Genomic DNA, 27811 nt, shown 5'->3' with positions numbered 1-27811 from the left:
CTCAGAGCATCACACTGCTTCTGCCGGCTTGCCTTCTTCCCAAAATGCATCCTGGTGCCATCTCTTCCCCAGGTAAGTGACGCACACGCACCCGGCTGTCCACGTGATGTAAAAGAAAACGTAATTCATCAGACCAGACCACCTCAGTTTGCACAATTTTTAAAATTCTAATTAAAGTTTTCTATGTAAACCTTTTGTTAATTTTGTTACTTATTGAACACAGGAGGAACAGTATATGACAGTACCATTCTCAGTTGTCAGGACGCGTTCCCTCTTCCATGAAGGGCATTTAGTAATTTAGGGATAGCAGGCTAAAAAAATTCTTACCTGTTGTGAGTAACCAATCAGCAGTATAAATCTGACACATGTATGAGCATATCTAAAAGAAAAAAAAACTATATAAAGGAGAAAAAAGAGAAATATGATCAATATGTCCAGGTATTGTGCCTTTTGAGAACAGTCAAATATTTAGCCTGGAAAGTCACAGTTATGTGAGTGAGCACACATTTCTTCCAGAAGTCTACAACATTCAAAATGAAAACTCTCTCACAAATATAACTTTATTTATTGAAAGAAATAACAGTAGGTGTTTATGTTTATAAAGACATAAAAAAACGAAACTAACATAAGTTCTGTTACCTCATATAGCTAGCTATAATTTGTTTAGCTAACTTTTTGAACATGCAAATAAAATTCGCAAATAATACTAAATACTTGCAGAATAAAGTATCTAATGTACGGCTTCCGTCTCTACCTGTCTGTCTGCATGTACTGTTCAGTACTGCGTCCAAACCGCGTGCAGACATGAAGTCACATGGGGGCGGTGCAATGCGAACCTCAGTCTGAGGCTGTTTTGCTGACAACATGTTAGCATCATGGAACTGGATGCACAAAACATAAATTTTCTTAACTCACATAGCATTTCTGTTTGTCCATCATAATATTACAAATTACCCTAACACATCTGAATAAAGAATGTAAACTTATTTTAAAAGCTTAAGTGTTTAGAGTAAACCTTGAAATGAAAATATGAAACTGACTACATTGATGACAGGCCAGGACTGGATATTACAATGTCATTTAGCAATTAATGTGTAAAGAACACATTAAAAATAGTTCATTATGACTTCTGAAGCATGTGAAACTAAGTTGTAATTGTGTATCAAGATTTAATCTAACGTTTGAATGCAAATATAGGTCTGGAGGCAAGACTAGCTGCAAATGACTGTTCTATACTACCCCTAATTTATTCTAATACTGGTGCTTTGCATTGCTGTTTTTAGGAGGTTCAAAATGGTAGGAAACGGGAGCTGTAACGATATGTTTCAAAAAGTCCTTATTCTTGTGATATATAATAATATAAGACTAATCTGCCGGTTTGGGACAAGTTACTATTACCACCCCAAAGTTGGTTCATTTCATTTATTTTGAAATTAGTTTTGGGTTGTGACTTGCTAAACAACACATATGGGTCTGGAGGCAAGACTAGCTGAAAATGACTGTCCGATACTATTCCTGATTTATTCTAATACAGATGCTTTGTATTGCTTTTTTAGGAGGCTCGGTAAAATGGTAGGAAACTGGAACAGGAGCTGTAACAGTACGTTTCAAAAAGAAGTGTTACCTCCCATCTACGGTGTGGAGATGTGTGTGGCGCTGGTGGGGAACATACTGGCGCTGTGGCTGCTTGTGACTAAGGAGAAGAAGAACTGGCACATGGGAGTGGTGTTCTCCTGCAACCTGGTCATCAGTGACATCTTTTACACCCTTACTCTGCCCCTTCTTATCGACTACTATTCAAGAGAACGGCAGTGGATATTTGGTGATGCTGTCTGCAAAACAGAGCGCTTTCTCTTCACCTGTAACCTCTACGTCAGCATTTACTTCATCATGTGCATCAGTGTTCATCGATACCTGGCCATCGTTCAACCAATCTTCATGCGCAAACACATTCGCCCAAAACACGCCAAGATCATCAGTGTGTTCGTCTGGATCTTTGTGGCAAGCATTTCATCTCCACTTCTCTACTTTTCAGGTGTCTATAATGCCAAATGTTTCATATATGCAAATCTAGATAAAAAATCAAGCCTAAAGTCTACCTACAGGGTGTTTATGGTTGTTATAGGCTGCTTTGTCCCATTTGTAATTACTTTTTCATCATATTTTGGTGTAATAATGGCTGTTTATAAAAATGCAAATATCACCTCACTCCAGAAGAAAAAAGTGGCTCTGATTATTGGATTAGTCTGTGTCTTGTACACTCTGTCTTTTGTCCCCTATCACATTCTACAAATAGTGAACTTTAAACTGAGGGAAGAAGGCAAGACTAATTGTTATGTGCATAATGGATACCAAGTGTCAAAGGTATTAGCTTGTCTGAACATGTGCCTCAATCCCATCCTGTATATGGCTGTGTCTGACAGTATCAGGGCAGTGTGCTGTAGAAGGAGCTCAAATGTATCAAACTTACAAATCACAGTTGGAGAACACTCGTCAAAGAACCGTGAATTGAAATCCAGAAACTGAGATTGCAAACTATTTTCTTTTCCTTCAAACATTTGTGTTGATTTGGATGTATGTCTGAGGTCATTATCATATTGAAAAATTCATCTATGGCCAAATTTTACCCTTCTGGAAGAGGCAACCATGTTTTGGGCTAATAATGTTACTGTAGTTAATAAAACTGATAATACACTCAACACTCACAAGTTGTTAAACAGCCCTAAAAGATTAATGTTGCGACTCCATATTTTATTTTACAGTGGGTTTGGGGGATTGTGCTTGTATTGTAAAACATAAGTACACCCTATGGAAATTGCTGGCTGTTTTGACATATTTGGACAAGCAAACATTTGATCATCTTTGAAACAGTGTGTATTAATAAAGCTGTTTTGCATAATTGTCCACCAGGCTTGCTGGAATTTCTGACCACTCTTCCATGCAATATTCTTTCAGCTGTAAGATGTTTGAGGGATTTCTTGCATGTACTGTCTGTTTCAAATCACTCCACAACATTTCACTGGGATTCACATCTGGGCTTTGACTAGGCCATATCATAACCCTCCATTTCTTCTTCTTGAGCCATTCCTTGGTGGATTTGCTAGTGTGTTTAGGATCATTATCCTGTTCATTATCCGGTTCAACTACAACTTTCGGACAGATGGACTCACATTATCTTCAAACACTCTTTGGTATGATGCAGAATTCATAGTTGAATCAATGAATGCAAGCTGTCCAGTCCCTGAGGAAGTGAAGCAACCCCAGACCATAACATTTCCACCACTGTGCATCACAGTTGGTATGAGGTGCTTCTCCTGAAAGCTGTCTTTACTCTGCACCAAACATATCTGCTTTTACTGTGGCCAAACAACTCTATTTTTGATTCGTCTGTCCGAAGCACATTATTCCAAAAGGCCTGGTCTTTGTTTATATGCTCACTGGCAAATCATACTCTTGCTATAATGTTCTTTTTAGAAAGAAAAAGGCTTTTTCCTGGCACATCTCCCATGTAAGTCAAATTTGTGTAATCTCTTTCTGATTGTAGAAGCATGCACTTTGACTCCAACAGCTGCAAGGCTTACTAGCAGATCCTGTCATGAAATTTTGGGGATCTTGGAGACTTCTTTTTGCATCAGATGGACTGCTCTTGGGCTGAATTAGTTGGGTTGGCCAGTTCTGGACAAATTGGCAGTCATTTGAAATTGGTGTCACGTAGATTATTGTATGATGTATTTCAAATCATTTAGAGATCTTTTTAAATCCCTTGCCAGAATCATAGGCATCCACAACCTTTTTTCCTGAAGGCCTTACTGAACTCTTTAGCTCTTGGCATAATGAAACCACAGACCTCAACATCAAAGGGAGGCTGTGGGTCAGGTGGTAGAGCGGGTTGTCCACTAATCGTAGGGTTGGTGGTTCGATTCTCGGCCCACATGACTCCACATGCCAAAGTGTCCTTGGGCAAGACCCTGAACCCCAAGTTGCTCCTGATGGCAAGTTAGCGCCTTGCATGGCACCTCTGCTACCATTAGTGTGTGAGTGTATGTGTGAATGGGTGAATGAGACACAGTGTAAAGTGCTTTGTATAAAAGCGCTATATAAGTGCAAACTATTTACCATAACACCAGACACTAGATATGAGAGGGTTATAAATAAGACAGATTCCACCTGCACTTCCTAAGCAAGTTCTAATCACTGGCACCCAATCCTTGTCATTGTCATGCTGAAACAGGAACGCACCATCCCCCAAATTGTTGCGACAAAGTTAGAAACATACAATTGTCTTAAATGTCTTTGTATGTTGTATCAGTAACATTAGTCTTCACTTGAACTAAGAGTCCAAGCCCTGGAAAAACAGCCTCAGGAACAGCATATACGATTTGTAAATATATAGTAGTAACTCTGGATGGTGTGATCATTGATTCCAGCGTCCAGTCCATGATGTGTTCCCACACACATTGTTCCCAGAGTAAGGGAATATCTTTTGGAAGAATGGTGTTTCATCCCTCCAGTACACTTCCAGAGACTTTTGGAAGCCATGTGAAGGCACATTGAACCTGTTCTGGAGGCTGTTGATGGCCCCATGTTTTCTTTAATAATTTTTCAGTAAACCTTAACCATACAGAGACATACAGTATAAGACAGTAGTGGCTGCAACAGTAAAAACAGGAAATGAAATGCCACTATTGATCAGAGTAGATGTGCTTGAACACATACATATAGACGACACGGGCTATCTGGGCAGAATCCGTGAACAGACTACAAACTCAGTACCAAGTAGAAAACATCTTACCAGGGCAGATTCAAGGTATGTAAGGTATCACTTTATACTAAAATATCATGCACTATGTGGTAGCTTTTTCCTCACTGTATGGTCTGCTATTAAGATTATAGGGTGTATAGATTGTATTACTTAGTATTTGGTTTGTTCCTGTTCACTTCCTTTGCACAAATTCAACCGTCTTCTAGCTTCAATAACAGTACCTCAATAAATAAATAACAGACTTGATTCTGATTTTGATTAATAGCACACACACTACCAAAAGAAGAATATTGTTTTGCTTTAAATCTTCAGTGTTATCCGTTATCGTTAGTGATGATTGACTGTAAATTTAATTTCTCTCATAATGTGGATCATATTTGAAAGAAAGCAAATCAGAGGTTATTCCTGCTAAGGAAACTGAGAGAATTTACTGTAAGTCAGGTTGTTTTACAAAGCATCTATACTAGTTTAATTGAGAGTGTTTTAGGGTATAAAATAACTGTGTGGTTTGGAAGAATTACATTTGTGAATAAAGTAAAATTAAACAGAGTGACAAGAGTGTCAGGTAAAATCATAGGATCCAAGCAAAAGTCAGTCGATTAATTATATGAAATTGCTGTGCAGAGGAAAGCTTTAGCTATAATTAGAGACACAACACACCCTTTGAAACACGTTTTTCAATTATTACCATCTCTTCATCGTTATAGAACACCAAAAGCAATATATGAGCAAACTTTTTATCAAATGCAATAGGTCTTCTGAATAAGGGGTAGAAATGTGAATATTTTTAGCTTTTGATCTTCAATGTAAATCTTCAGTGTTATTCGTTATCGTTAGTGATGATTGACTGTAAATTTAATTTCTCTCATAATGTGGATCATATTTGTAAGAAAGCAAATTACAGGTTATTCCTGCTTTTGATGTTAAAGTGGATGTTGTGTATTGTTATATGTATTGTGATAGTATAGCGAGGCCAAAGACCAATTTTTCAGCCAAGGCTGAATATTAAAGTACAATTAACTAACTAACTAACTTCATGAGATACACACATTATATATATATATATATATATATATATATATATATATATATATATATATATATATATATATATGTGTGTGTGTGTGTGTGTGTGTGTGTGTATATGTGTGTGTGTTGTTTCATCAACATTCAGACCACTGAAGCGTATCGCGAGACTCGAGACCTCTTTATGCATGATATAAACAAATTATTGAAACTACATATACTCATTAACATTTAACAGTAACGGAGGAACTCTGCCGAATGTCGCGAAGTAAAAGTACATTTCTCTAATTAAAAATGAACTTGAGTAAGAATATAAGCATGGCCAGTTAAACCTACTCTTAAAAGTACATTTTTTTTCAAAAGGTTACTAAAGTAAACATAACGAAGTAAATGTAACACGTTACTGTCCATGCCTGGGAACTAAGTAACTCTTGGACGTTCCACAATTTAAAATCTAACACATATGTGCCACAAGCTTGACTGTGGTTAAACTGAATATCGACATCAGCTATTTCAGCTGCAGGCACAAAGCCACAGGCTGAGAAGTGTAGCTGATCACAAATTGCAAGTGAAATACTGCTTTTTTAGACACAATATGACCAAATGTTTCGTACATTTTTGCTCCGCGAGTGGAAATAGATCCGGAAGAAGCTACGCTCACTTTATAGCACTTCAGTTATAACTGGCTAGCTCACATTGATTTGTACACTCCTGTTACAGAGGTTTCTGGTAAAACAGACTTCTCTTCTTCTTTTTCATCTTCATCTGATAACCTTTCATATTTTAAATAAAAAATTATATTCATGACAAATGTATGGTTTGCCATGTCCGTTGATGATATCGCTAACTCTACAGTAGTAACTGTTTCAAAATAGGAAGTGGAATTTTCTGTGGTTGTTAGGATTTGAAACTAGAGAAACTCCGGGTTACAATTTTTAAGAAGAGAGAAAACAAAGGCCTTGGAAGAGTTTACCAAATGACACACAGACACACACACGATTCAAATTGCAAGATCTCTCATTTATTCCAAGAAAAGCAAAGTATATATCATGCTTGATACACAACAGAGACAATGGGTTAACTATTGATTGGCTAGGTGGAAGGTGTGTAAATGCGCAGATGGTGAGGAGACAAAGAACTGCATAAATGGTGACGGGCTTCATTCATCCACACCCGAGTCAACAGAGAAACAAAGAGAAAAGATGTCAACACAGGAGCCAGGAAAAAGAGAGGGGGGCGTGCTCACAGTAAACTTATAAGTGGTGAACACAGACGAGTGGAGTGATACACATAGTGAAGTGTCCCAGTGCGGTTCTATTAGTGGACTGGAACTAACTGTTGTATAATAATAAATTAAAATGTGCATGTCTGTGAAAGTCTGTATGTGTATGTGCCCTGAACCTTTGCAATTGGGCCTGCTTATGTGGTTTAGCATGGTGACTGCTCATCAGCTGTACGGTGTACGTATTGGACATCCTCAGACCTCAACATCAGCTCTCAGCCAAAACGGCATCATGCCTAAAGCCATGTTCACACCAGGACGATTTTGCAGTGCGATAAACGGTCCATTTAATGCCCCAATGGCTGTCCAGAGTGTTCACACCCAGGTGTAAAACGTGTGGCGTCAAAGCGTAATTTTTTTTTAACGTCGAGGGGTTTGTTCTTTTTTGGGGATTTTTTGACACGCCGCGTCAAAACTTGCACGACCAATGAGATTCGCACTTTTGTTCAGGTGCCTGTAGCCGCTGAAGTTACATAAAAGTATGACTTGATGGCACTCAAGTACAAAACTGTCTTACAGACGAAGAAGACGAAAAAGAAGACGAAGAAGATTTTAGTGAGTGTGCATAAGTGACATACCCGAAATAAAATGCTAACTGCTATTAAATCCTTCTGCCTACAGCACAAGATTCAAAATTACCCACTAAATACTAATACATACATATATATATATATATATGTATTTATGTTGTGGCTATTTTTTGATGACACTGAAATGCAAGCATATATTCTAAGTGATCGATTTAATACTTTCAGTGGTTTTCTACACTAAATAGCATTGTTTTTTATTTGTCTCTTCCCTACACATACTCATAATAATGGGTCTTCCCATAAGTATGTGAATGCTATTGCTGTGACTTTGATATAATTCAAATCAGTACTTATTTACAAAGAGTATACTGTTTAAAAGTAGAACTTTAAGGGTTTAAATTTAAAGAAGGGGGCTATTTGCTGCAGTGGCCAAATCACCAAATTAATTACATTTCAGAAAAGTGCGTATATTCTTAAATCAATTTGCAAAAAGTGTATGAACGGCTTAAATACTGTCTCTCTTCTTCTTCCTAGTGATAAGTGGGTGTCAGAAACGGAAAGTTGTGCAGCGCCACCTTGTGTACCGGAGTATTTCCGCTTTTCAAAACGCGCCATCTACTGTCAGGGAGTGAATTTGCACTTTCATTCAGCGTATCGCCCGCATTTAATGTCTGGATGTGAACACCAAAAAAAAATGAATAAAAATAAATAAATAAATAAATAAATAAATAAATAAATAAATAAATAAATAAATAAAATAACGTCCCAGTGTGAAAGCGCCCTAATGCGTCAGGCCTCAGGAAAAACTATCGAGTGTCAGGTCTCGTTAGTGTAGGTATAGTTGGGCATCGAGCAAAACGGACTCAACCGGAAGCCCGCACGTGATGTCAACTCTGCATGCGATACAGAACGGTGGATACAGTGGTTTTATTTTATAAGCGCGCGCGCGCACACACACACACACACACACACACACACGCAGGTGAGAATCATTTACCTGCAAGTGTTTTGTGTCTGATTCAGTTCCCCCATTCGCGCGTCCCCCAAAGCGCGCGTGCACGAAAAACTCTCCCCCGACATGCTGTGCTCGTGCCACTGAGGTACCATGGAAAACCCTAAGGCTCAAAACTAACATTTTTAACGACTTTTATATGTAGAATGTTGTATTCCAGAAGTAAAAGGCATATTCGATGACTGTCTAATGTAACAGAACTTATGTTTGTTGCATTTTTTATGTCTTTATTAACACAAACACCTACTGTTATTTCTTTCAATAAATAAAGTGATATTTGTGAGAGAGTTTTCATTTTGAATGTTGTAGACTTCTGGAAGAAATGTGTGCTCTCTCACATAACTGTCATTTTCCAGGCTAAATATTTGACTGTTCTCAAAAGGCACAATACCTGGACATATTGATCATATTTCTCTTTTTTTCCTGCTTAGTACAGTTTTGTTTTTTTTTTTAAAGAAATGCAATTTGACCACAAGAGAGCGCTAGTGTCCACTTTAGTTCAGCTGTTTAGTGTGAACTAAATACGATGGTTTTCTGTCCCAACAAGTACACTTTCACTGCAATTTACTGAGAAAAGGTCAAAAGAAATTCAAGATCTTACAAAAAAAGATCTTCCCCTACAAGTTTTAGCTTTTATCTTTTTTGTCTTAACACCACCTCCATCCTAGCAAATTATATTTGTATTATCAGATACTGTTCAATAAGAAAGAAAGCTAATACATGTGCCAAATTCATACTGCTGACCTGTTTACCCACACCAGGTAAGTCTTGTGATTTTCAGCCTGCTAGTCCTATATTTGTCCATCATAGCAGGGGGAACACATCCTGACAGGTGGGAACGTTACTGTTAGATACTGTCCCCCCTGTGTTCAATAAGAAACTAAGCAAAAGTACAACAAAATTATTCCATGGAAGACTTTAATAACATAATAATAAATAATAAATCATGTATACTCACCTTTTAGAATATACAATACAGTTCTCTTCAGTTGAAACCAGCATGGTAGCAACTTGCCTTGCTGTCTACATGTTTTTCACACAATTTATAGATGGTCAAGGTGAGAATCACAGGGGAGAGAGGGGAACATGGCTCCTCTTAATAAACTATGAGCTCCTCTTAAAACCCGATTTGTGAAATTCTGGGGGCTCTCTAAAATATTGACAATATGCTATTTCATACTGTGATGTCTGGTTTTGATATCTGTTTGGAGGTTTGATGTGACATAAGCCTACATGCTTGCAGCTATATGTTTCTTTGCAACAAGCATCACATTCAGTCAGGCAGGTGTAAGCAGCTTAGTTTTCTTTCTCGGCATTGTAAAACAAAAATAAAAGTTAACTAATGTATGAACCAAAGCACTCAGGAAGCAATGTGGGAACCCATGAGCTATCGTCTGATGACTTAGCATATTCATTCAGATTACTCAGGAAGGTGTAGGCTTATGGATTCCACACAAGAGGATCCATTTGCCTTGCAGGACAAGAGGAGGGTAGATTAATAAAATGTTCTCTCGCCCTCTCTCTCAGCAATAAAGTAAAAAATAAACTACTACTGATATTACTCTCTCCACGCCACTCTCCACGCCTCCACGGTGCTGAAAGATGGACAGCAGGCAGCAGCAACTACTTTTGAACTGTTTTCTTATTCCTATTATTCATATTCTTATTAATAGGAATAATGATAGGCCAAATAAAAGCTAAATCAAGTGCTTTAAAATTGATGTGTGTAATTTTTGAGCACAAACAATGAAGAAAGTGAGCTCCACCGAAAGCCATGGTAGCCTATAGTTCACACACCGTCCTGTATCTTTGGCCTTCCAACACACATTTGACCACCTTCCGCAGTCATCGCAGAATATCTGTAGTGTGAAAACATTTTTAAAATTTGTGTTATAATGTAACCATCAGTGTTAATTCCTTCAACAATATTGACTTGGGGGTATGTTTTTGTTTTTAAATCTTAACTTCAGCACTTGCCACTTAGGGGGACTATTTACTTTCAGCCAATAAAGAAAATATGGAAAAAAAGAAAAAAAGTGGACTGAAGCCTAATTTATTATGTCTAAGAAAATGTAAACTAGTACACCACAATCATGCTGCAAAAGATTGACATGTAAATTAACAACAAAACACTAGTGTCACAATTCGTGATGTAACGGAGATAAGGTAGGATGCAATCGCAGTATGAACAGGTTTATTTAAGGAGAGACAGGCTGACAAATGCAAAACGTGATCCACAAACGTAATCCAGTAACATGCAAAGTTCAGGCGATCGGCAAACAGGCATAAAGGGGCGAGGCAGGAATCAAGGTCACGGTCACGGAAATACAGGGTCGAGAAACAAAACAAGAAACATGAACTATAGCGCGGGACTGGTAGCGGAGAAACCAGCGTGAATAAAACTAACAAACCTAAACATGAACCATGAACCATGACATGAACTATGACTATAGTTCTTTATCGTAAGGACTCTAAACTAAGTGACTATAACTCATTCAATATTCCGTGCTGTGTGCTGGGAGGCGTGCGGTATTTATACAAACATACTCAGCGTTGTAATAGTTGACGGCTGAGGGCAATTCAGACACACGTGAAACAATAGCCAATGACAGAACGGGGAGGAGGCATAACAGAAACATAAACAAATGCACGTGTCGAAATGTCACGATTGTCCACAAGGGAAAAGCAGGTGCTCGTGCACCTGCTCGTGCACGCGCGCTCACATGCTCCACAGCGCGCTGCTTAAAAGCGAACTCGTGGCAGAACCCCCCCCAAGGGCACTCCTCCCGGAGTGCCATGAAACATCCATCTCCATTGGCGGCCCCGGCCCCCTGGGCAGAATGTCCCAAGCAGAGCCTGGAGACCGCATTTCGTTCTTGGCGAAACAAAAAAGCAGAGCGACATACACGGCAGAGCAGAAAAGCAGAACAACATCCTCGGCGGAGCAGGGAAGCAGAGCGACGTCCTCGGCAGAGCAGGGAAGCAGAGTGACGTCCTCAGCAGAGCAGGAAAGCGGAGCGACATTCACAGCAGGGCAGGCAGGCTGAGCGATGTCCTCAGTGGAGCATGAAGGCAGAGCAACGTCCTCGGTGGAGCAGGAAAGCATAGCGACGTCCTGTGCGTGTCATCAGACTCGGGCGTGAGCAGAACTTGGGCGACCGGATCGGTAGACTCAGGTGTGGGCTGAACTTGGGCGACCGGGTCAGTAGACTTGGGCGTGGGCTGAACTTGGGCGACTGGGTCGGTAGACTTGGGCGTGGGCTGAACTTGGGCGACTGGGTCGGTAGACTCAGGCGTGGGCTGAACTTGGGCGACCGGGTCGGTAGACTCAGGTGTGGGCTGAACTTGGGCGACCGGGTCGGTAGACTCAGGCGTGGGCTGAACTTGGGCGGCCGGGTCGGTAGACTCAGGTGTGGGCTGAACTTGGGCGACTGGGTCGGTAGACTTGGGCGTGGGCTGAACCCGGGCAACCAGGTCGGTAGACTTGGGTGTGGGCTGTACTGGGGCGACCGGGTCGGTAGGCTTGGACGTGTTTTGAGAATAGTCAAATATTTAGCCTGGAAAATGACAGTTATGTGAGTGAGCACACATTTCTTCCAGAAGTCTACAACATTCAAAATGAAAACTCTCTCACAAATATAACTTTATTTATTGAAAGAAATAACAGTAGGTGTTTATGTTAATAAAGACATAAAAAACGCATCTAACTTAAGTTCTGTTACCTCATATAGCTAGCTATAATTTGTTTAGCCAACTTTTTAAACATGCAAATAAAATTCGCAAATAATACTAAATATTGCAGAATAAAGTATCTAATGTACGGCTAATGTACGTCTCTACCTGTCTGTCTGCATGTACTGTCCTGTACTGCGTCTGAACCGCGTGCAGACATGAAGTCACGTGGGGGCGGTGCAATGCGAACCTCAGTCTGAGGCCATTTTGCTGACAACATGTTAGCATCATGGAACTGGATGCACAAAACATAAATTTTCTTAACTCACATAGCATTTCTGTTTGTCCATCATAATATTACAAATTACCCTAACATATCTGAATAAAGAATGTAAACTTATTTTAAAAGCTTAAGTGTTTAGAGTAAACCTTGAAATGAAAATATGAAACTGACTACATTGATGACAGGCCAGGACTGGATATTACAATGTCATTTAGCAATTAATGTGTAAAGAACACATTAAAAATAGTTCATTATGACTTCTTAAGCATGTGAAACTGAGTTGTAATTGTGTATCAAGATTTAATCTAACGTTTGAACGCAAATATAGGTCTGGAGGCAAGACTAGCTGCAAATGACTGTTCTATACTATCCCTAATTTATTCTAATACTGGTGCTTTGCATTGCTGTTTTTAGAAGGCTCGAAATGGTAGGAAACGGGAGCTGTAACGATATGTTTCAAAAAGTCCTTATTCTTGTGATATATAATAATATAAGACTAATCTACCAGTTTGGGACAAGTTACCTTTACCACCCCAAAGTTGGTTCATTTCATTTATTTTGAAATTAGTTTTGGGTTGTGACTTGATAAACAACACATATGGGTCTGGAGGCAAGACTAGCTGAAAATGACTGTCCTATACTATTCCTGATTTATTCTAATACAGATGCTTTGTATTGCTTTTTTAGGAGGCTCGGTAAAATGGTAGGAAATTGGAACAGGAGCTGTAACAGTACGTTTCAAAAAGACCTGTTACCTCCCATCTACGGTGTGGAGATGTGTGTGGCGCTGGTGGGGAACATACTGGCGCTGTGGCTGCTTGTGACTAAGGAGAAGAAGAACTGGCACACGGGAGTGGTGTTCTCCTGCAACCTGGTCATCAGTGACATCTTTTACGCCCTCAGTCTGCCCCTTCTTATCGACTATTATTCAAGAGAACGGAAGTGGATATTTGGTCATACTGTCTGCAAAATAGACCGCTTTCTGTTCACCTGTAACCTTTACGTCAGCATTTACTTCATCATGTGCATCAGTGTTAATAGATACCTGGCCATCGTTCATCCGTTTTTCACACGCAAACACATTCGCCCAAAACACGCCAAGATCATCAGTGTGTTCGTCTGGATCTTTGTGGCAAGCATTTCATCTCCACTTCTCTACTTTTCAGGTGTCTATAGTGACAAATGTTTCTTATTTGCAAATATAAATAATAAATCAAACCTAAAGTCTACCTACAGGGTGTTTATGGTTGTTATAGGCTGCTTTGTCCCATTTGTAGTTACTTTTGCATCCTATTTTGGTGTTTTGTGGGTGGTTTTTAAAAATGCAAATATCACCTCATTGGAGAAGAAAAAAGTGGCTCTGATTATTGGATTAGTCTGTGTCTTGTACACTGTGTCTTTTGTCCCCTATCACATTCTACAGATAGTGAACTTTAAACTGAGAGAAGAAGGCAAGCCTAATTGTTATGTGCGTAATGGATTCCAAGTGTCAAAGGTATTAGCTTGTCTGAACATTTGCCTCCATCCCATCCTGTATATGGCTGTGTTTGACAGTATCAGGGCAGTGTGCTGTAGAAGGAGCTCTAATGTATCAAACTTACAGATCACAGTTGGAGAAAACTTTTCAAAGAACTTTGAATTGAAATCCAGAGACTGAGATTACAAATTATTTTTCTGCAAACATTTGTGTTGATTTGGATGTATGTTTTGGGCCATTATCATGTAGAGTTTCAGAGGAAAAGGGATCTAAGTTTTGGGCTAAAAGTTTCTGTATTTAGTAAAATTGATAATAAACTCAGTATGCACGATCTGTTAAACAGCCCCAAAAGTCAATGTTGCAACTCCATATTTTATTTTACAGTGGGTTTGGGGGATTGTGCTTGTATGCGTTTGCTATTGTCAACAAACCTTTATTTTGGTCTAATCTAAACTGATTCCAGTTGTGGATCCAGGAATGAGAAGCTCTCAGGAAAAGCTTTTTTTGTGCAACTCATCCAAGCAGTTTCTCGTGTTTAATAGGTTTGTTTGAAACTCGACAACTCTCTTGTTTCAGAAATTAAAACTAAATCTAAGATAAAATAAAGGCAACCTGAATAAACACAAAATATACTTTTTAAATGATAATGTTATTTATTGAAGCTAAAGTTTTTTCCAATACCATCTGGGCCTGTGTGTAAAATTTATTTGCCCTTGTAGTTACTAATTCCCCAAATCTTTGAAACTACGTTCATAATGGGGTTCAGCTGGACTAGACACAACCAGACCTGATTACTGCAAATCCTGTTCAATCAAATCAAGACATAAATAGAAGTTTTTCAACAGCATGTAGTTGGTTAAAAGGTCTTACCCAGTAACACATAATGTGAAAATTGAAAGAAATTCCAGAAGATAATTGAAATACATCAGTCTGGGAAGGGTCACAAAGCTATTTCAAAGGCTCTGGCACTCCAGAGAACCACAGTGAGAGCCGTTAGCTACAAATAGGAAAAACTTGATGATCCCCAAAGCTTGAGGAGAATGTTCTGTGGATTGATGAGTTGAAAGTTGATGAGTGGAAATGTTTGGAAGACAGTGGTCCTGTTACATCTGGCGTAATCCAAACACAGAATTCCACAAAAAAAAATCATCATACCTGCAGTCAAGCATGGTGGTGGCAGTGTTATCAGTCTGCAAGAAGTCTAAGGTCATATAAACATATCAGCACAACTGTTGTTTTGAAAGTCTTAAGACAATGTCACGGTACCCTCTGCACTTCCCTGTCTGCCGATTTATAAAAGGCTCTCGACACAGTGGATCAGGAAATATTGCTGCAGAGATTAAATAATGTTGGTCTATCAAATCATTTTAAAAATTTACTAAAGTAATCTCTACTGCTCTAATCAAACGAATAACACCTTTCTTAATGGGGTCTTCCACTCTCATGTATAGTTAACCTGTAAAATAGTTCAAGTCTGTTGACTTTAAAAATACAAAACCAATTGGCAAAGATACATTCTTACCCCTTCCTGATTTTTATTCACCAGAAAGATATTGAGAAAGGAAAACAAAATTCCTTTAGTCTAAAAATGTGTGGTGTACACTAACCGAACATATTAATATCCCATCTGTGCTAACGAGTGATAATCCCAATAAGATAGAACTAAAATAGTGTAAACGAGGTTGAGATCTAGATATGTATTTACAGTCCTCTAGTCACTTTTATCCCCCTAATTTCCATTCAAAACACCCTAGTGAATTTGGTTTTATATGTACAACAATAGCGTTGAGTCTAAATGGTATAACATGCATGTACATGCATGTTGTCTCTTATTAACTTATAACTGTACCACACTCAAAATATCACTCAGATCCTTCATACATGACATTTAAATGTAATTTAAACGCTCACTTTGGAGGAATGTGAATATGTATTTAACTTAGTCCAAAATAAGATTTATCACCCATGAGCTTTGTTTCAACTTACCACCAAGTTGTTACCTTGGCTGAGCGCCCAATTGTGAGAGGCATAAAATTTGTCCTATAAATGTATCCATTTCATTTAAACTGTTTTTGACCATATTAAGGTAGTGTTAAATCTACTCATGTCACAAACCACATTTCCCATCCTGCACTGCGGTTCACAAACATGGCTGGCTGCCATGGACTGCAATTCCCAGATCACACACACCTGCATCCAGTTCTCAGCTCTCAGTTTTTATCAGTTCTCAGCTGCCATATAACGTCTTATCAATTCAATTCACTTCACAGATTGTGCAGTATATCCTCCCTTCCTCGAGTTTGTGACCACTGCTTTGTATCATTTAAATAGTGTAACTCGTATACTTTGTATGACATATCCATAGCACACCGTATAGCACATATGTATATATATACACACATACATATACACACCCACACATATATATTTGCATAACTACTCTATTCTATTCACCAATCTACGGTTCAGGAAAAAAACAAATCACTTCAAACTACACTGTTGTAAAGGGACCGTAATTAAACTAACTCCCAAACTCATATCAGCACAACATGTCGGCAAAAGGAACCATTATGCAAGGCTGCCTAATCCAGATACTCGTACTCCCTGCAAAACTCGAATTCCACATTAAGTAATCAAATCATCACCTTATTCCTAATGTTACGGATTCAGATATCACATCTGTAACAGGCGTACAACACCTTACAGAGAATTTAAAATGTGCAGACTACTACTGCCATCTGATCTTACTAATTACTCATCACTGGACATAACCAGCATTTAAAGAGAAAACATGCAGAAATTATTCAGCATTATGCGACATGAATACCACACGCCAGAAGAATTCGCACTTACACTGCTTAAGATATTGTATAGACATGTAACCGTATAGGAATCACCAATACACAAATTAGTTATGGTTACTCCAGCTCTTGTTAGCGAGTCAGTTCATGAAGGTAGACTGCTCTATAAAACCAAATGTTTAGGCTCAACATTATCTCAACAGGGAGGATGTGACCTAGCCTGATACGGACCACATTGTGATCAGCCAGAGACTGTTACCGCGGGTCGGTTTTACTTTTCAGTATTTTTTATTAATATCACTCAAAACGAACAGGTTCACATGTCAATTTTATCATTAGTCAGGCAAATGACTATGCCTGTGCATAAGAATCTATGTGACACAATGCACACCACATAAACTATTATTAAAGTTCTCTCCGGACTGATAACATCAAGACATACTGATTGATTTTAATTTTTTACAGGAATATATCCACGTATACATTGAATCACTTTGACTTTAATGTAGGGCGTGAGATAACTAAAAGGGGAAGAAAAACAAATCTCTCGCACGCGCTCTCTCCCTCTCTCGCGTGCTCGGTGGTTTAGATAACCGTCACCATAGAACTCAAAACACTTTCATTCAGTTTATAAACAGGGAAACACAAACAGGGAATTCAAATTAAAATGAAAAGAATGATTTGGAGCTCCGGCGCGCATGATTCTGACCAGCCACAATCTATATATAACTTCCAACTAGTTTTTCCACATTATTTAAAAGGAATTTAAGTGTTATGTACTTAATTACCATAATTGTAAACACAATTTTTTTTTTTTATAATTTACTAACTTCAAGTTGTATAACAATAGTTACTAAAATGCTACAGATATTATACCTAACATCTTTGCAGGGATTTATAGACAAGGCACTGAACGAAACGAGCAATATAGACAAATTATTATTATTATTATTATTTTTATCTCTCTGCTCACACATCATAAAAGAGAAATCCTTTATTATAACTTAATTTATGGAATATAAATGAAAGGTCCAAATGGACTTTCTCCTCCACATTTGGAGCGTCTGACTCATTCATTTCTCAACAATGGCTTCTGGGGCCTGAAAATGCACACTTTTTTTCCGCCTTCAGTCTTCCTTTTTCCCTGGATCACACAATCTGGGAATATGTTTTTATATATTACAGGTCTAGAAGTTCTGATTTACACAACGGGCAATCAGGCAGATGTCTAAAATATTTACAATGTTCTTGACTGCTCACCCATTTCTTCTTTTCCTTTTTTTCTTTCCACACAGACGGCAGGCCTGCTTGCGCAGATAAGAACAGATAGGAACACGCACATACACCCCTTTCTATCAACAACGCCGGCAAGCTCACATACACATATTATGTCACACACTCTTACACATATTTAGTTATTACATACACACTATTGTGGTCTCACAGTATAAAGCGCCTTCACACCAGCTCCGTATGTATGAAGCTTACAGTCACATAAATTAAATACAACTTTTTCAAAAAAATATTATTATTATTATTATTATTTATTTATTTATTTATTTATTTGTTTTGCTTTTCTCTAAATCTTATCCAACTTATCCAACACACATATCTCTTTATGTATGGAGCTCATGTTCAGAGCACTAATAAATACATTTTTCCCTGTCTCCAAAACTTACACGCTCTCACACCGCACTCATAATATAAGCACATATATTATAAGCACACACATTTGTTAGTACACATTCCATTCATACACCGGGCATGCTGTATTGCACGACCCGGACCTGGGCCCCAGGATTTATTCCCCTCTCTATCTCAGACCTGGAATCTAATCTATCTATCTTTTATCTAATCTTTTTCCAGCGGTATTAGGGGTCCCCACCAATGCAGCCGCCACTAGTCTGCTAGTCTAGCCTAGTAGCCGGTATCTGGGGTCTGAGGCCTCATTTTCCACCTGCTTTCTATCCCAGCCCTGGAGTATTTCTCTATTTCTCTTCTCTTTTTTTCTACCTTTTTTCTACTTTGTTTCCCCTCCTCCAGCGGTATTGCAGGACTTTCACTCACACAACACATATACAATTTCATTACACAGTCTTATGAACCTTATACAATTACAAAATGTACAATCTTCTACAATCTACACTTCTCTTACCTCTTCTCACTCACTCAAGGTTCTTTTGGAGACCCACTTAGTCTTTCTTCCCACCCCGGGGCTTCCCAATTGTAACAACAGACCACTAAAACAGAGCTTTGAAATAACAGGCGTCTGCAATGCCTTTTTCCTACATGGCCTATCTGTTGCTTAGAGAGCGAAGTCCCACTGGAGAGATTCCAGACATATAGATCTTAGCCCAGTCCCATCTGGGTCGCCAAATGTTGGCTCAAATTTAGCCTATTACCCAAAAACATTTAAAATTCAACTTAGAAGCCAATACTCACATCTACCTCTGAGCCCAGTTGGAGATAGAAAAAATACACCAGCCGTGAATGAGAAGAAGCAAGGGTCCAGCTTTATTGTTCCATTCCACCACACGAGATCCACACCGATGAGAATTCTCAAAAGTGATCCCAATACCCTGAGCTTAAGCTCCCGTATTTATACTGTATTTACACACTAAATAACCCATATGTTTCAAGAAGACTATGATCTCACTACCAATAGGGTTAAAAAAGAGCTCATTTACCTTACTCTTATGTTCCAGAAAAGGGCTATTTCACTTACACATAGAATTGAAACCAGGGGTTTTAATTTACACATAAAATCAGAACCCAGGCATTTCTAATAACACAGAAAATAAAACCCAGAGTTTTTAGTTACTCAGAGGATCAGAAACCAGAGTTTTCAGTTACCCAGGGCATCAGAAACTTCAGTTTTCAGTTACCCAGAGGATAGAACGTGGACAAGACTAAACAACCTAGAGGGACCTTGGTCTTATCGTTATCTCGAGGGGGGGCAGCTTGACCCAGCCACCCTTATAAATGGCTCCTCATGGTTCTTTCTTAAAATTAAGGCCTTCCTTGCGAGCCTGCATTTCTAGTTTATAATTTATTTTCATATTAGCTTTATATCTCTATTTTATATATAGTTATACTGCTTGAAAACACGGTTTACTGTACTTCCTACTTCATAATATCATTATATTACCCTTCTACTGTCCCACATATCCTATTATTCTGGTTTTTATAAAGAGTATATATATTATTATTATATTACCCTTAAAATATCTTAATATTCCTTTTTATTATTCTTATAAAGTTATTGTAGTATGTGTGTGAGAGGGAGAGTGTGTGTGTGTGTTATGTCTACTTGCCCGCCCTTGACTGTACGAGCGTGTGTGTGTGCGTGTGTGTGTGTATATTAGCACTCCTCAGCTCAGCTCATATACCTCTTTTTGAATTTTTTGACTACTACTGCTCTTAAAGATCTTTAAAGTGTAATTCCAATTCAATATTCAATATCAGTCAATATCCGCCTCACACTACTTCTGTGTGTCTTGGTGCCCGTCTTTTCTTCTTCTCCCCTTTACTGGATACTAGGTCTCCCTCATGTTTATTTTATGACATTTTTTATCCACAACAATACACCTTTGTTGTTGTTTTTTTTACTTAAAGTATGTACATGTCCATGGTTTTGGAATGGTATGTCCAACAAGCTCATATAGGTGTGGTGGTCAGGGCATACAGTGTATTTGCATAGGATTCACATCCATTAAATATTTCCATCAGAATTTAGGACTAATAACATTTCTGAGACACCATTAAGTAAAGTATTAGTCTAAACGACCTGCTGCTGGAGTTTTCTCATTGTGTACATTGTGTACAGCATTGTGTCCCCTTTTTTGTGTTGTTTAATAGGGTTGAAGTCAGGGGTCTGTGCAGGCCACTGGGGTACATCCACACCAAACTCACCAATGCATATCGTTAAGGTCCTTGCTTTGTGCACAGGGGCATTGGCATGCTGAAACAGGAAAGCACCACCCCCCAAATTGTTGCCACAAAGTTAGAAACATACAATTGTCTTAAATGTCTTTGTATGTTGTATCAGTAACATTACTCTTCACTGGAACTAAGAGTCCTAGCCCAAGGCTGGAAAAACAGCCTCAGGAACAGCATATACGATTTGTAAATATATAGTAGTAACTCTGGATGGTGTGATCATTGATTCCAGCGTCCAGTCCATGATGTGTTCCCCCACACAGTGTTCCCAGAGTAAGGGAAAAAGACTTTTGGAAGCCATGTGAAGGCACATTGAACCTGTTCTGGAGGCTGTTGATGGCCCCATGTTTTCTTTAATAATTTTTAATTAAACCTTAACCATACAGAGACATACAGTATAAGACAGTAGTGGCTGCAACAGTAAAAACAGGAAATGAAATGCCACTTTTGATCAGAGTAGATGTGGTGACCTGAACACATACATATAAACGTCACGGGCTATCTGGGCAGAATCCGTGAACAGACTACAAACTCAGTGCCAAGTACAAAACATCTTACCAGGGCAGATTCAAGGTATGTAAGGTATCACTTTATACTACAATATTATGGACTACGCGGTAGCTTTTTCCTCACTGTATGGTCTGCTATTAAGATTATAGGACGTATAGATTGTATTACTTAGTATTTGGTTTTGTTCCTGTTCACTTCCTTTGCACAAATTTCAACCTTCTTCTAGCTTCAATAACAGTACCTCAATAAATAAATAACAGACTTGATTCTGATTTTGATTAATAGCACACAAACTACCAAAAGAAGAATATTGTTTTGCTTTAAATCTTCAGTGTTATCCGTTATCGTTAGTGATGATTGACTGTAAATTTAACTTCTCTCATAATGTGGATCATATTTGAAAGAAAGCAAATCAGAGGTTATTCCTGCTAAGGAAACTGAGAGAATTTACTGTAAGTCAGGTTGTTTTACAAAGCATCTATACTAGTTTAATTGAAAGTGTTTTAGGGTATAAAATAACTGTGTGGTTTGGAAGAATTACATTTGTGAATAAAGTAAAATTAAACAGAGTGACAAGAGTGGCAGGTAAAATCATAGGATCCAAGCAAAAGTCAGTCGATTAATTAATTAATATTAATAATTAATGATATATTATATAATATATCAATTATATTAATTAATTAATTAATTAATAACTAATGTTGTTTCATCAACATTCAGACCACTGAAGCGTATCGCGAGACTCGAGACCTCATTATGCATGATATAAACAAATTATTGAAACTACACATACTCATTAACATTTAACAGTAACGGAGGAACTCCGCCGAATGTCGCGAAGTAAAAGTACATTTCTGTAATTAAAAATGAACTTGACTAAGAGTATAAGCATGGCCAGTTAAACCTACTCTTAAAAGTACTTTTTTTTTCAAAAGGTTACTAAAGTAAACATAACGAAGTAAATGTAACACGTTACTGCCCATGCCTGGGAACTAAGTAACTCTTGGACATTCCACAATTTAAAATCTAACACATATGTGGCACAAGCTAGACTGTGGTTAAACTGAATATCGACATCAGCTATTTCAGCTGCAGGCACAAAGCCACAGGCTGAGAAGTGTAGCTGATCACAAATTGCAAGTGAAATACTGCTTTTTTAGACACAATATGACCAAATGTTTCGTACATTTTTGCTCCGCGAGTGGAAATAGATCCGGAAGAAGCTACGCTCACTTTATAGCACTTCAGTTATAACTGGCTAGCTCACATTGATTTGTACACTCCTGTTAAAGAGGTTTCTGGTAAAACAGACTTCTCTTCTTCTTTTTCATCTTCATCTGATGACCTTTCATATTTTAAATAAAAAATTATATTCATGACAAATGTATGGTTTGCCATGTCCGCTGATGATATCGCTAACTCTACAGTAGTAACTGTTTCAAAATAGGAAGTGGAATTTTCTGTGGTTGTTAGGATTTGAAACTAGAGAAACTCCGGGTTACAATTTTTAAGAAGAGAGAAAACAAAGGCCTTGGAAGAGTTTACCAAATGACACACAGACACACACAATTCAAATTGCAAGATCTCTCATTTATTCCAAGAAAAGCAAAGTATATATCATGCTTGATACACAACAGAGACAATGGGTTAACTATTGATTGGCTAGGTGGAAGGTGTGTAAATGCGTAAATGGTGAGGAGACAAAGAACTGCATAAATGGTGACGGGCTTCATCCATCCGCACCCGAGTCAACAGAGAAACAAAGAGAAAAGATGTCAACACAGGAGCCAGGAAAAAGAGAGGGGGGCGTGCTCACAGTAAACTTATAAGTGGTGAACACAGACGAGTGGAGTGATACACATAGTGAAGTGTCCCAGTACGGTTCTATTAGTGGACTGGAACTAACTGTTGTATAATAATAAATTAAAATGTGCATGTCTGTGAAAGTCTGTATGTGTATATGCCCTGAACCTTTGCAATTGGGCCTGCTTATGTGGTTTAGCATGGTGACTGCTCATCAGCTGTACGGTGTACGTATTGGACATCCTCAGACCTCAACATCAGCTCTCAGCCAAAACGGCATCATGCCTAAAGCCATGTTCACACCAGGATGATTTTGCAGTGCGATAAACGGTCCATTTAATGCCCCAATGGCTGTCCAGAGTGTTCACACCCAGGTGTAAAACGTGTGGCGTCAAAGCGTAATTTTTTTTTAACATCGAGGGGTTTGTTCTTTTTTGGGGATTTTTTGACACGCTGCGTCAAAACTTGCACGACCAATGAGATTCGCACTTTTGTTCAGGTGCCTGTAGCCGCTGAAGTTACATAAAAGTATGACTTGATGGCACTCAAGTACAAAACTGTCTTACAGACGAAGAAGACGAAAAAGAAGACAAAGAAGATTTTAGTGAGTGTGCATAAGTGACATACCCGAAATAAAATGCTAACTGCTAATAAATCCTTCTGCCTACAGCACAAGATTCAAAATTACACACTAAATACTAATATATATATATATATATATATATATATATATATATATATATATATATATATATATATATATATATATATATATTAGAGTGTATTTATGTTGTGGCTATTTTTTGATGACACTGAAATGCAAGCATATATTCTAAGTGATCGATTTAATACTTTCAGTGTTGTTTTCTACACTAAATAGCATTGTTTTTTATTTGTCTCTTCCCTGAAAATATGCAAATGATAATCCGCTGATTGATAGTCCACTATATTTATTTTGCACTTGGGATACATATGTATATAAGTATTTTTCATCTCTTATTTTTAACCTCTTATTCAAAATAGCTAAGTGCCCCATTATTGTATTATCATACTGACCACGAAAAAGACTATTCATAGTCAACACTTCACCAATATGCAGGAACATTAACATTTTTGGGCACAACAATAGTTGTCTTATACCCACCCACCTGCTCACCCAAAAAAAAAATTGACAAAAAATAAATCAATAAACAGATACTACTACTACTACTACTACTACTACTACTAATAATAATAATAATAATAATAATAATAATAATGGGTCTTCCCATAAGTATGTGAATGCTATTGCTGTGACTTTGATATAATTCAAATCAGTACTTATTTGTAAAGAGTATACTGTTTAAAAGTAGAACTTTAAGGATTTAAATTTAAAGAAGGGGGCTATTTGCTGCAGTGGCCAAATGACCAAATTAATTACATTTCAGAAAAGTGCGTATATTCTTCAATCAATTTGCAAAAAGTGTATGAACGGCTTAAATACTGTCTCTCTTCTTCTTCCTAGTGATAAGTGGGTGTCAGAAACGGAAAGTTGTGCAGCGCCACCTTGTGTACCGGAGTATTTCTGCTTTTCAAAACGCGCCATCTACTGTCAGGGAGTGAATTTGCACTTTCATTCTGCGCATCGCCCGCATTTAATGTCTGGAAGTGAACACCAAAAAAAATAAATGAATAAAAAAATATAAATAAATAAATAAATAAAATAACGTCCCAGTGTGAAAGCGCCCTAATGCGTCAGGCCTCAGGAAAAACTATCGAGTGTCAGGTCTCGTTAGTGTAGGTATAGTTGGGCATCGAGCAAAACGGACTCAACCGGAAGCCCGCACGTGATGTCAACTCTGCATGCGATACAGAACGGTGGATGCAGTGGTTTTATTTTATAAGAGCGCGCGCGCACAAACACACACACACATACACACACACACACACACACACACATACGCAGGTGAGAATCATTTACCTGCAAGTGTTTTGTGTCTGATTCAGTTCCCCCATTGCGCGTCCCCCAAAGCGCGCGTGCACGAAAAACTCCCCCGAGATGCTGTGCTCGTGTCACTGAGGTACCATGGAAAACCCTAAGGCTCAAAACTAACATTTTTAACGACTTTTATATGTAGAATGTTGTATTCCAGAAGTGAAAGGCATATTCGATGACTGTCTAATGTAACAGAACTTATGTTTGTTGCATTTTTTATGTCTTTATTAACACAAACACCTACCGTTATTTCTTTCAATAAATAAAGTTATATTTGTGAGAGAGTTTTCATTTTGAATGTTGTAGACTTCTGGAAGAAATGTGTGCTCACTCACATAACTGTGATTTTCCAGGCTAAATATTTGACTGTTCTCAAAAGGCACAATACCTGGATATATTGATCATATTTCACTTTTTTCCCCCTTAGTACAGTTTTTATTTTTAAGAAATGCAATTGTGTGATTTGACCACAAGAGAGCGCTAGTGTCCACTTTAGTTCAGCTGTTTAGAGTGAACTAAATACGATGGTTTTCTGTCCCAACAAGTACACTTTCACTGCAATTTATTGAGAAAAGGTCAAAAGAAATTCAAGATCTTACAAAAAAAGATCTTCCCCTACAAGTTTTATCTTTTATCTTTTTGTCTTAACACCACCTCCATCCTAGCAAATTATATTTCTATTGTCAGATACTGTTCAATAAGAAAGAAAGCTAATACATGTGCCAAATTCATACTGCTGACCTGTTTACCCACACCAGGTAAGTCTTGTGATTTTCAGCCTGCTAGTCCTATATTTGTCCATCATAGGAGGGGGAACACATCCTGACAGGTGGGAACGTTACTGTTAGATACTGTCCCCCCTGTGTTCAATAAGAAACTAAGCAAAAGTACAACAAAATTATTCCATGGAAGACTTTAATAACATAATAATAATAAATAATAAATCATGTATACTCACCTTTTAGAATATACAGTACAGTTCTCTTCAGTTGAAACCAGCATGGTAGCAACTTGCCTTGCTGTCTACATGTTTTTCACACAATTTATAGATGGTCAAGGTGAGAATCACAGGGGAGAGAGGGGAACTTGGCTCCTCTGAATAAACTATGAGCTCCTCTTAAAGCCCGATTTGTGAAATTCTGGGGGCTCTCTAAAATATTGACAATATGCTATTTCATACTGTGTGAACCAAAGCACTCAGGAAGCAATGTGGGAACCCATCAGCTATCGTCTGATGACTTAGCATATTCATACAGATTACTCAGGAAGGTGTAGGTTTATGGATTCCACACAGGACGAGCCATTTGCCTTGCAGGACAAGAGGAGGGTAGATTAGTAAAATGTTCTCTCGCCCTCTCTCTCAGCAATAAAGTAAAAAATAAACTACTACTGATATTACTCTCTCCACGCCACTCTCCACGCCTCCACGGTGCTGAAAGATGGACAGCAGGCAGCAGCAACTACTTTTGAACTGTTTTCTTATACCTATTATTCATATTCTTATTAATAGGAATAATGATAGGCCAAATAAAAGCTAAATCAAGTGCTTTAAAATTGATGTGTGTCATTTTTGAGCACAAACAATGAAGAAAGTGAGCTCCACCGAAAGCCATGGTAGCCTATAGTTCACACACCGTCCTGTATCTTTGGCCTTCCAACACACATATGACCACCTTCCGCAGTCATCGCAGAATATCTGTAGTGTGAAAACATTTTTAAAAATTGTGTTATAATGTAACCATCAATGTTAATTCCTTCAACAATATTAGCTTGGGGGTATGTTTTTTGGTTTTTTTTAATCTAAACTTCAGCGCTTGCCACTTAGGGGGACTATTTACTTTCAGCCAATAAAGAAAATATGGAAAAGAAAAAAAAAGGACTGAAGCCTAATTTATTATGTCTAAGAAAATGTAAACTAGTACATCACAATCATGCGCTGCAAAAGATTGACATGTAAATTAACAGTAAAACACTAGCAGCAGGGTTGCCAGTAGTTTACTGTAAATTTTACAGTTCTACAGTGATCTCTTTTATAGTATGTTATTGTAATAATACCATGTACTGAATCACAGAACATTGTTGTATATTCTTGATTTTACAGTAGACAACAGGGTTGCTACTATATTACCATTTTTGTACAATTTACTTACTGTAAACTTAATTTACCATTTATTACTGTTAATTGCCATGTATTAAAACATAGTATAGTGCTGTATTTTATTGAATTTACATATAGGTGGCAGCAGGGTAGCCAGTACAATATTGTTATTGTTTTTTCACCATGGAATTTCTCCATAATCCTACATAAAGTGTAGTTGTTTTTTTTTTGTTTGTTTATTTGTTTGTTTTTTAAATAAAGCATATTACTGTCAGTATGGATGACAGCCAATTACTATAAATTAAGCACTGCCTTCCTGAAGTCAGGAATTTATTCTTTTGTGTGAGGTTTGAAATGCCAGTTACAACTAACAAGAGTGCATGTACTGTACTTACTGTATGTACACTGTATCTGCTACTGACACAGCAGTTTCCGTACTGACAGCTTCATTCACCTTTGTTGTTTTTTTTACAGCACATGACTTGGGGATATCAGTCTTGAACCCTAAACATGAATTAACATTGATGTTTACATTATAAAGCAACTGATAAAATGTCATGTTCCTCAAACCATCCTGAACAATTTTTGCAGTGTGTCAGGGCACATTATCCTGCTGAAAGAGGCCACTACTGTTAGGCATT

The 27811-nt window shown here is 38.0% G+C and overlaps 2 protein-coding genes across 2 annotated transcripts; both read left to right on the top strand.

The window, feature by feature from the left end:
- The first annotated feature begins 1480 nt into the window (after positions 1–1480).
- Positions 1481–2874, top strand: LOC128629088 (P2Y purinoceptor 11-like). Its single transcript, XM_053675408.1, has one exon. It carries the CDS (start codon positions 1570–1572, stop codon positions 2524–2526), a length of 957 nt encoding a protein of 318 aa, XP_053531383.1. The 5' UTR covers positions 1481–1569; the 3' UTR covers positions 2527–2874.
- Positions 2875–4651: 1777 nt separating this feature from the next.
- Positions 4652–14720, top strand: LOC108261620 (P2Y purinoceptor 11-like). Its single transcript, XM_053675407.1, has 2 exons — positions 4652–4807; positions 13255–14720. Exons 1-2 carry the CDS (start codon positions 4677–4679, stop codon positions 14222–14224), a joined length of 1101 nt encoding a protein of 366 aa, XP_053531382.1. The 5' UTR covers positions 4652–4676; the 3' UTR covers positions 14225–14720.
- Positions 14721–27811: the final 13091 nt, after the last annotated feature.

This window comes from Ictalurus punctatus, chromosome 24 (assembly GCF_001660625.3).
Source record: "Ictalurus punctatus breed USDA103 chromosome 24, Coco_2.0, whole genome shotgun sequence".
Classification (NCBI taxonomy): Eukaryota; Metazoa; Chordata; class Actinopteri; order Siluriformes; family Ictaluridae; genus Ictalurus; species Ictalurus punctatus.
This window is presented reverse-complemented; position numbering and strand designations above follow the sequence as displayed.